This window comes from Penaeus vannamei, chromosome 4 (assembly GCF_042767895.1).
Source record: "Penaeus vannamei isolate JL-2024 chromosome 4, ASM4276789v1, whole genome shotgun sequence".
In the NCBI taxonomy this organism is placed as follows: Eukaryota; Metazoa; Arthropoda; class Malacostraca; order Decapoda; family Penaeidae; genus Penaeus; species Penaeus vannamei.
The window spans coordinates 47,032,607-47,043,953 of NC_091552.1; the positions used below are offsets into that span (position 1 = coordinate 47,032,607).

Sequence of the window (11,347 nt, forward strand, 5' to 3'; positions counted from 1 at the left end):
TGAGTCCACCACTACTTTCACAGCTGATGGATCAGAAATGGCTCCTGCCTTGGGATTTTTCCAAGCAAAACTTCAACTGGGAAAGAAGACTTGTAAAGCGAAGATACAAGTCCATGATGGTGTCACGACTCCCCTCCTCTCTTACAGGCACTGCCAGGAGTTAGCCATCATTTCTCCCCAGTTTCCGAAGCCGATATTGGAGGTCAAACACGCTAACAGGTGTGCCGAGTCACACCTACCTGACCTGCCAACGCCGTCTGCTGCAAGAAAGTATTTCCTTCAGGAATACAATGACGTGCTGCTCACCAAGCAGGATCTCAAAGCAGCCCCGCTACAACCGATTACAGGTGGGCCCATGCGGATCCACTTAAAAGAAGGAGCAGTCCCATTTGCCATTCACACCCCAAGACCAATCCCCTTCGCGTTTCAGCAAAAAGTGAAGGAGGAACTCGAATCGATGGAATGCCAAGGCATCATCGCTCCTGTTGGTGATGACCCCTCAGATTGGTGCCACCCACTAGTCACCGTAGCGAAGGACGAAGGAGTGAGGATCACTGTCGACTTATCCCATCTTAATAGTCAGATATCCAGACCAACGCACCCTTCGATGCAGTCCGCCGAGTTACCCCATCATCACGGTACTTCACGAAAGCGGACGCCCTGTGCGGATATTGGCAACTTGAACTTGCCGAGGAGGACCAACACCTGACATCCTTTATCACGCCGTACGGAAGATTCAAGCACCGTCGGGGTCCCATGGGCTTCTCAGCTACTGGACACGCTTACTGCCGTCGAGGAGACATAGCTCTCCAGGGGATGCAGAGGTGCGTCAAGGTGGTGGACGACATTCTCCTCTATGACGACGACTTCAAGACCCACATCCAGCAAGTTGACCAGATGCTTCGTAGGTGTCACAAGAACGGGATCACTCTCAACCGAGACAAATTCGTGATCGCCGCCCCTAGTGTAAGCTTCTGTGATTACACCATCTCAAACAAGGGCATAGAAGCGGACCAGGACAGAGTCAGTGCCATCCGTGATTTTCCCACACCTGCAAACGTGACCGACCTGCATTCCTTCATGGGCCTGGTGAACCAGCTGTCAGAATTCACCCCAAGCATTGCGGCTACCGCCCAAACACTCCGCCCCTTGCTGAGCCAAAAATGCACATTCATATGGACAGCCGACCACGACGAGGCCTTCCAACATGTCAAAGAAGCACTGTCGCAACCACCCGTGTTAGCACACTTCGACCCGTCACTCCCAATTGTGCTACAAACAGACGCCTCTCGACTCTACGGTATCGGCTACGCCCTACTACAAGATCATGGCCAGGGACGGTTTCGCCTCGTTCAGTGTGGCTCTCGCTTCTTAACCGACGCCGAGACAAGATACGCCACCATTGAATTGGAGATGCTCGCCGCCGTCTGGGCCACTGCCAAATGCAAACCATACCTGATTGGAGTCCCGAACTTCACCTTGATGACCGACCACAGGACTGATACCGATTCTCAACAAGTACACATTAGATGCAGTAGAGAATCCTCGCCTTCAACGCTTAAAGGGCCATATCTCACCCTACCAGTTTACAGCTGTATGGCGAGCTGGGAAACAGCTCTGCATTCCGGATGTCATGTCACGAGCCCCAGTAAGCCGCCCCACATCAGAGGACAAGAATCTCTGCAATGACACAGCAACCCACCTGTGGAGTATAGTGACCTGCAACACCATCGGCACCGTAACTGACCCCAAGAATCAAGACGCCAACAGAACCCTGCAAGAGCTACGCGAAGCAGCAAGTGTCGACCCTGAGTATGCTCGCCTCAAGGATTACGTGTCTACTGGGTTCCCTTCCAACCGATACGACCTGCACAAGTCGCTGCTCCCCTACTGGAAAATCCGAGACAGCCTCTCTGCCGACGGGGAGTTGGTTCTGTACAGCCAACGAATCATCATACCTACTGCTTATCGCCGACGCACACTCACCCAACTCCACGCCAGCCACCGCGGCGTAGAGGCGACGAAACCTCGGGCACGGCAGACCGTATTTTGGCCTGGAATAGATGCTGATATCAAGAGCACAGTCTAAGCCTGCCAGCCGTGTCAGGTCATGCAACCCAGCCAACAACAGGAACCCATGCAGAACGACGACCATCCTACGAGTCCTTTCGAGTCGGTATCAGCCGATTTCTTCACAGTCGCAGGGAAACCCTTCCTTGTGATTGCAGACCGTCTCTCTGGCTGGCCTGTCGTCGTCCCCTGTGGTGCCTCGTCTACAGCATCACGCACCACACGCATGTTCTGCCACTATTTTCGCGATGTTGGTGTTCCATTCCGCCTGAGGACAGACAGCGGACCCCATTTCACCAGCTCCGAGTTCAAGGACTTCATGAAACGATGGAGAGTTCACCATGTGATATCGCCCCATTACCCTCAGTCGAATGGCCATGCCAAGGCAGCTGTTAAGTCAACCAAGTACCTCATCATGAAAACGGCACCCTCTGGCAACATCGACAATGAAGACTTCGACAGAGGCCTCCTTGAACTGCGCAACATCCCTAATGCCACAGGAAGATCGCCAGCGCAGATTCTCTACGGACGCCCGCTTCGCTCCTGCGTTCTGGCCCACCCGGAATCCTTCTCAGAGGAATGGCAGGAGAAATCTGAAGACTGTGACCGCCGAGCAGCCACCCAAGCCGAACAAGTCAGACAGCGGTACGATCAGCATGCCCGTAGTCTGCCGAAGTTGCATATGGGACAGACAGTACGTATCCAGGACCCGACTTCGCTACGCTGGGACAAGATCGGAACCACTATGGGCTGCGGAAGAACCAGGGACTACGATAATCAGACTACCGAGTGGACGAGTCTGGTGGCGAAACCGACGTTTCCTGCGACCAGTGCCTACCCCTAGTGCTGATCCCTTCCCCCATATCCCTGTGACACCTTGCTCGGACATGAAAACGAAGTCCTCTATCAGTAAACCCCCAGTGTTCCCACGTCGATCAAAGTGACTGATGAAAAAACAGTCCACTCGAGACTGAGCTACGAGCATGAAGGGGGAGGGAGGTGTAGATACGTGTTATACACCAGTAAACTTATTGATGATACTGTACATATTATTCCCTGTGTATGTACTATTACATAGCTTATGTAAACGTTATATACTTATTCTTTATACCACGTATCCCTGTGCTCCCTTGGCGACGACAGTGACGTCACGCCATTTCATGTTTACTCTCTCGCCTGTTCCTTCGAGCCGTGCGGACGATCTCCGCACGCCTCTTCCTTCTATCCATTTAATATAGCCTCTAAAGTGAAGACACCCTTTCAATAGAACCTAGAACTATCATTCGGACATGACCATACACCCCCCTCTATCCTTCTCACTCATTTCCTTGACCATGTCTCCATTCATTCCTCCAGCATTCATGTTTACACTGACGGTTCCAAATCCATCTCAGGAGCTGGATTCGCAGTAACATTCCCAAATTGCACTTTCAAATATACTCTCCCTCCTGAATCTAGTGTCCTTAAGACAGAACTATATGCAATCCTTTTTGCCTTAAGACGCATATATATTTTTACTGACTCCTGTAACTCTTTAACCATCATAAAGTCTATGCACTCGACCTTCTTGTACACCCAATGGCAATCTTTTTGGTCAAGACTCCACAACAATAAATTACATACCGTAAAACCATCAATCTCCTCTTGGTCAGCTCCATTTCACAAAAAAAAAAAAAAAAGACGTTGGGAGACGGCCCTCGCACGATTACGTATTGGCCACACTCGCCTAACACATGCCTATTTGATGTCACGCACAGACCCGCCCCTATGTCCTCTATGTAACGTCCCTCTTTCAGTCCCACACATTCTCTTGTCCTGTCCACGCTTTAATTCAGCACGTACCTCTGCTTTTCCACACCTATCCTCCCTTCACCGACCACCCAACATATCAGACATCCTTACAGAATCCCACAGCTTCTGCCTCGACCTGTTCTCCTTCCTCAGACGCATAAATATCCTTCACTTGATCTAACTCCCTTACCTAAACCACCATAATCTTTTCCCTCATCTTCAACCTTTCAACACTATTCTAGATAGTTGACACAGCAACTATCACCTGACATCCCCCTTTACTATACCTTCCTATAGGGCTATATGACCTTAGATGTCTAGCACATTTATCTTAACCATTAACCATTGTTACAATAACTGCAGAGTCCATATTGGATTGAAATGCTATCCCAGACAGCCCAGGGGTTGCTTCTTCAACATCTAAAAAATAAATAATTATTCAATTTTCATATATACTTTTTAAGTCAAATATGATACACCTACATAATCCTAGACCTACTTTAAGCTTACGATATCAAAACTAAGAAATATATATATATATATATATATATATATATATATATATATATATATATATATATATATATATATATATATATTATATATATATATGTATATATATATATATGTATATATATATATATATATATATATATATATATGTATATATATATATATATATATATATATATATATATATATATATATATATATATATATATATATAGAGAGAGAGAGAGAGAGAGAGAGAGAGAGAGAGAGAGAGAGTTGCATGGATATATTAATACAAGTTTACCTTAAAATCGTTTTCTGTAAAATGATCATTTGAAAAAGAAAACGTTCTTGGGCCAACTATTACAAACATCGAATGTGATTAATATATTTACTAATTCACCATATACTAACTCGGTTTAGCACAAAAAAAAGTAAAATAATGAAGCTGCAGTTGTAAGTATGAATAAACACATCAATCACCTGTTTATCATTATCATACCCCCCCCCCCATTCCCTTGAAGTCCAGACGGGCCAGGCTGCGGGGTCACTGGGGTCGTCGGGGTCCTCGCTGCGGGTCACTGGGGTCGTCGGGGTCCTCGCTGCATGTCACTAGAATCGTCGGGGTCTTCGCTGCGGGGTCACTGGGTGCTTCGGGGGTCTTCGGGGGTCATTGCCGGCAGGAATGGCGTTCCCTGTCGGACACCGGAGGATAGTCTCACGACGTCGACGAAAAACAGGTGGTAGACTACTTCCGGCTTGTAATGGTGGAGAAACGGACACCAAGCCAAGTATTGTTTGTAGAATTCTTGTCCATTATCTGGTCTCGTGCTCCACTCTTCCACGTTTTGCCGCAGTCGCTCAATGTTGTGTGTGTGGATCACCGGGTTTTGGGGGATCCACTAAGTATTCGGTGTGGCTTATGGCTTGGGTGTCCATAGACGTTTTCACTTTTGGTCCGGCGCGCAGTTCATCCGTCACTCATGCGCGTTTGTGCGTATAGACGTCATTTCCGGGTTTAATAAGCACGGACCTAACCTAATGGAGCATGTATTTTCGTCGGTAATTTTCTATATTACCTCTTTCGTCTAGTTTGTTTCACTCTTAATGAGCAGGAACCCAATCGAGGGCTTGGCTACCGTACCAAGAGTCACTTCCACATACTTACTTGTATTAATAAGTTTTAGGGTTGCAGCGCCACGTGTCCTCTTCAGGGGCAAGGAAGAGGCTCTCAAACCCGCCGGACTTTACACCTTCCTTTCATAGTTCTTAATTTTTTCGCCATTACATCTCGTTTACACCTTCTTTCGTAGTTCCTAATTTCTTCGCCGTTACATCTCGTTCATCAGCATTCCCCCTCACATATCTTCGCTTACCAGAGTGTCTCGTCCATTTCAAGTCCGCCGACGGGTTTCTAGATGTGGCCACGTCCGCCCGTCCGCCTTAAGAGAGCGCCGGCAATATAGAGACGCCTCGTGCATGGTCCCAGGGCCTGCTAAGCCAGCGATTAATAGACGAGAGAACTGGATTAAGTTTCAAGTCGAGTTCCCGAGAGAGAGAGAAAAAATGTCCAATTTGGAAGTCGCTCACAGTAAAATTACGTTTTTTTTTTCTTTTTAATGCACCACAAAAAACATTGGTGTCTTGTGGTCGGACACCGTTTTTCCACTGGAAGCACATCGTTATTTTGAAGGTATGATGCAAATTTGCGTCCTCATTTCGATAATATTTCGCGATAAAGTCTCAGTACTTACTCACACATCTTAATCACTCACTGGCCATGATGGAACTGATTTTTTTTTTTTTTTTCGGTCTGCCCTTCCCTGAGCCGTCTATTGTCACGTGATGATCTATTCGACATCTGATTGGTTCTTTTGAGGTGGACGTCATTATTCTATGATGACGTCACGATCGCGCACGCATCTAATTGGCTCACATCAGCCGCTACTAATCCGTCCGGTATTCCGTCGCCTTTTTTTAACGTTTTTTGTGTCATTTTGTCTTGGCTTTGGGAGGGTGAGGTTGGGTTGGCTCCTGGAAAACGAGGATTTTATGCCCATTTTAATACCGTTATTGTCACGTTGCGAAAAAAAATGGCATAGCTAAAAACTCTCATAGAATGATGTATTCTACTACTTAGGAAGCTCTGATTCTTTTATTTAGATGTCGGGCTAGTTTCCAAAAATGTTGATGATGATGATGATGATGATGACGATGACAATGATGATGATGACGATGATGATTATGACGATGACGATGACGATGATGGTGATGATGATGATGACTAGCGGGCCCCTTGGAAATTCCACGAATAAAGCAATAGGGTTTTTTCACTCACGTGACAATATTCCTTGCAACCGTTCCTAACCGCCATATTGGTCTACCATATTCCCCAACAACACATATTAGTATAAGTCAATATTAATGAAGAAAACTGACCTTTCTGAACAGTTTCCTTGTTTCAAATCAACGAACACATTTTATTTTAAGTTTTAGGAAAGCAGTTATAATGGTTTTGTAAATGATTGTTGGTTGCTCAAACAAACAGACGGCAGTTTAGTTTTATCGAGCCCTTTGTCTAAAAAATCCTGCACTTTTAGTTTGACTTCTTGTATCCTATTCAATAATGTCTATCTCATCTGTAATGCTGATATCTACTTCAAAACAAACTTTTATTAGTTCCTCATTAGAAATTCCCACATTCTTTTCATCAAACAGGTCTGGAATAGTTTTCTTCTGCTCATGTACAAAAGATCCAGAGTATGGCTGTACTAAGGTTAAGGCCAATGGTTTTATTTTGCAAGCATTTAAAATTGCAAAAAATAGTCCATTTCTAAGGCATTTCGTTTGAAAATAAGTTTGCTCGTTTTCTTTTTTATTATTATTTTTTGTTGTTGTTGTTGAAATATATGAAAAGCCCTGTAATGCCAGTGATTCTGATTCATCTTTTTTTTTTTTTTCAATTGATTTGACAAGGTTAGTTTTGTGCTTTCTAACATAAATAAAATTAATATTCTTGACCTTGTCATATGTAATCTCTTGGACATATATGTGTAAAACCCAATTGCATTTAACCTGAGTACAAGAAAGATTTCCATTTATTCTTGTCATGTTTCTAAATAAAACAGGACGCATGCATTGTGAGAGCAACATTCCTTTAATCCTGCCATATATCCAGTGCAATGTGCTCAAATTATTGTTCTTTATTTATGTATTATGACCCATAAAGTAACAGGAGGATCGTTCATTCGTTGTGAATGTCTAACCTTAGGCAGAACTACATATATCTTTGCTATTATCTGCCCTTGCACGTTTGTGATAAAACTCGAAACCATTTGATTGTAAACCTGGAGGCTCCTAAATGCATTGAATTGTTTATTTGTACAAAACCTTGTATCAAGAACGAGATACGACAATAGATCAGAAGCTTCAACAGGTGATAAGCAGACTGGGTTGTATTTTCCGATATCAGAAAAGGGTCATTCCCAATATTTAAAATTTTTGCTCAAGTATCACTGCTTTACATTTGCAGTTAGCTTCTTTGCATATTCAGATATCAGATACTAAGTTTTCGTTGACTCATCTAACGGTTTCTCACGGACACATCTTTCTCATCTTTCTCGTCTTTTTTGGCCAGAGAATGGTACACCAACATGGCCGCCGCCTCGTTTTGAAAAGTATGTGGCGTCACGTGGAAAAAACCTATTCCTCTCTTCTTTTTACACCATCTTCTCTTTACCTTTCGCCTCCCCTCTCCTTTTCCTTTCCCTTTCCTACTCTGCCACCCACGCTCACTCCCAAATTTTCCTGAAATTCCCTCCTCTCCTCCCATTTTAATATATTTATCTGCCCTCTCCCACTTCCCTCCTCTTCCTCCTTACCCCTCCTCCCCCCCGCCTTTGTTCCTTTCTCCACCTCCCTCCCTTTCCCATCACCCATTCCTTCTCTGATCCCCCTCTCCTTCTTTCCTCCTTACCTATTTCCTGTTCTTCTTTAGGTTCCTTCCGTTTCCCCTTCCACTACTCCCTATGTTGTTCACCTCTCATTCTCCCTCCCTTCCTTTATTTCGCAGTCTCCTTCTACCTTCTTTCTTACCCCCCCCCCCCCCAAGCGTGGAAGAACGTGGAAATGGTAAATGTGAGTAATGGTCATTTGACATTAAGTTAGTTATTGTTACGGTTATTATGATTATTGTTGTCGTTTCCATCTATTTCTATCAATTATCGTAATACTGTTGATATGTTTCAATCATTTATTATCAATAGTGTTTATGATGATGATGATGATGATGATGATTAAAAGTGTTTTCATTATTAACATCTGCTTATGTTTAACCTGTGTAATTTTAACCTGTTTTTATATTACTTTTTATATATGTTTTGTATTATATTACTCATATTGTTACTATTTTCATTAGTGTTGTCAATATCACTATCATTACCTTCAATTTTCATAACTATAATTATTTTTATAACTTCTATTGTTACTATCATCATTAATATCCTGATTTCAGATAGCAGGTGTTTGCATAATTTATGCTCAAGCTTTTTTATCAATATTACAAAATATAAAACGAGTTAGAGGTCACTTTGTATGATTATCTGATTTCATAAGGCATGAACAAACAAGCAAAACAATTGTGCTCAATGTTTCCACCTGAAGTTGTTAAAAGCTATTGTTTTTGTATGTGATAGGAGTCAATATCATCTAAAATATGCTAGTTTCAACCGTGCGCATTGCGTATATATGTGTGTGTATATATATATATATATATATATATATATATATATATATATATATATATATATATATATATATATATATGTATGTATGTATGTATATATGTATGTATGTATATAGATAGATAGATAGACAGATAGATAGATAGATAGATAGAGAGAGAGAGAGAGAGAGAGAGAGAGAGAGAGAGAGAGAGAGAGAGAGAGTGAGAGAGAGAGAGAGAGAGAGAGAGAGAGATACATATACATACATACACACACACACACACACACACACACACACACACACACACACACACACACACACACACATATATATATATATATATATATATATATATATATGTGTGTGTGTGTGTGTGTGTGTGTGTGTGTGTGTGTGTGTGTGTGTGTGTGTGTGAGAGAGAGAGAGAGAAAGCGTGTGTGACTGCGTGTATGTGTCTGCATGAACCGTATTCATGTTGACAAATGTAGAAAGGTATGAAGAAGAATGAATATCTTCACAATACAAGAGATGTATTTGACCGTTTTCGAATGTCTTCGTCGCAAATACACATCATCCATACTTTTCTATGTATGTTTCTACGTATGTGTGTATCTGTGTAGGCATCTATATACTGGATTAGTTACACTGCTATGGTCTTTATTTATACAATATTGACGTTGTCCTCAGTTTATGGCGGTCATAAACTAGCACAGCACAGTCTAGTTATCATATAAATAGTAACAGATGGTATGATGTTGTGTTGTAAGTAGCAATATCATTATGAATATGGTTTTAGCAATATTAGTAGCAATATACTCGGTTTTAATGCGATTCAAGTATTATAGAATTCATTAATTATAGGTCTGACTCGTTATTATAGGAATTCTGGAAGTAGTATTTTATTTACAAAAAGCACTCTTGATATATCGCATTCAAATAATGCTATTATCTGCACAGCATTGCTAATCTATAATTTAACAAAAACACCAACATAGCATATACAAATCTCTGATAAGAGTAACCATTATATTAACCTTGAAACAGAGAAATTAGACCACTTTGAGGCATAAGTACTGAACAACCAAGTGATAGTTTCTTCACCATTTACGAAATTCCAGGAACTCTGTTTACAAAACACGGCATTTTAGTGTCGCTTTTCCATCCCTGGCCGGTGTGAGTTGTCTGAAGGAGAAGGTAAGTTTATATGATAATGGGTGATAAGTACGTTTATAATCACTGTATTTACGAATTTTGTGTTTGGATGTGGTTTGTGGTGACTACTGGGATCATTTCTGTGACCCGTGTTAAAATAATAATGATGCTTAGCTGTAATTTATTTTTAATGTGACTTTTATCATAGTTGGAAGATGTGATACATTTTATAAGCAATTAATTCGCAACGAAGATAAAGAAGTATGACCTGTGTTCATGACCATACAGATAAAATACAGACTATATTTATTCCCATTAACAATACCACTACCATAATTATAACAGTAAATATTGACGTTGATGTTCCTTATTATCTCAATTTTCAGGCTTTGCTGTGGGTCTTCAGTCATGTCGGGATATTACTGTGTACTGATGATGCTTCTCTCTCTCTCCGCTGGCCATTATTTACGTAAGTCTTACCAAGTAGATGCAAGGTGAAGGTAAAAGAGACAGATTGATGGAGAGAGAGAGAGAGATTGATTGACAGAGAGAGAAAGAAATTGATTGATAGAGAGAGAAAGAGATGGATAGAGAGAGAGAGAAAGAGATGGATAGAGAGAGAGAAAGAGATGGATAGAGAGAGAGAAAGAGAGAGCGATTGATAGAGAGAGAGAGAGAGAGAGAGAGATTGATAGAGAGAGAGAGAGATTGATAGAGAGAGAGAGAGAGAGATTGATAGAGAGAGAGAGAGAGAGAGAGAGAGAGAGAGATTGATAGAGAGAGAGAGAGAGAGAGATTGATAGAGAGAAAGAGAGAGAGAGATTGATAGAGAGAAAGAGAGAGAGAGATTGATAGAGAGAAAGAGAGAGAGAGATTGATAGAGAGAGAGAGAGAGGGAGAGATTGATAGAGAGAGAGGGAGAGATTGATAGAGAGAGAGAGAGAGAGATTGATATAGAGAGGGAGAAAGATTGATATAGAGAGGGAGAGAGAGATTGACATAGAGAGGGAGAGAGAGATTGACATAGAGAGGGAGAGAGAGATTGACATAGAGAGGGAGAGAGAGATTGACATAGAGAGGGAGAGAGAGATTGACATAGAGAGGGAGAGAGAGATTG

The 11,347-nt window shown here is 42.2% G+C and overlaps 1 protein-coding gene across 1 annotated transcript in view; it reads left to right on the plus strand.

Annotated features, from left to right (window-relative positions):
- Nucleotides 1–10,131: 10,131 nt before the first annotated feature.
- LOC113809042 (serine protease inhibitor dipetalogastin) overlaps nucleotides 10,132–11,347 on the plus strand; it is a 15,181-nt gene continuing 13,965 nt past the window's right edge. Inside the window, exons 1-2 of the mRNA XM_070121131.1 lie at nucleotides 10,132–10,272; nucleotides 10,617–10,699. Coding sequence (XP_069977232.1) covers nucleotides 10,639–10,699 — 61 coding nt within the window. The 5' untranslated portion in view covers nucleotides 10,132–10,272; nucleotides 10,617–10,638. The remainder of the gene's footprint in view (nucleotides 10,273–10,616; nucleotides 10,700–11,347) is intronic.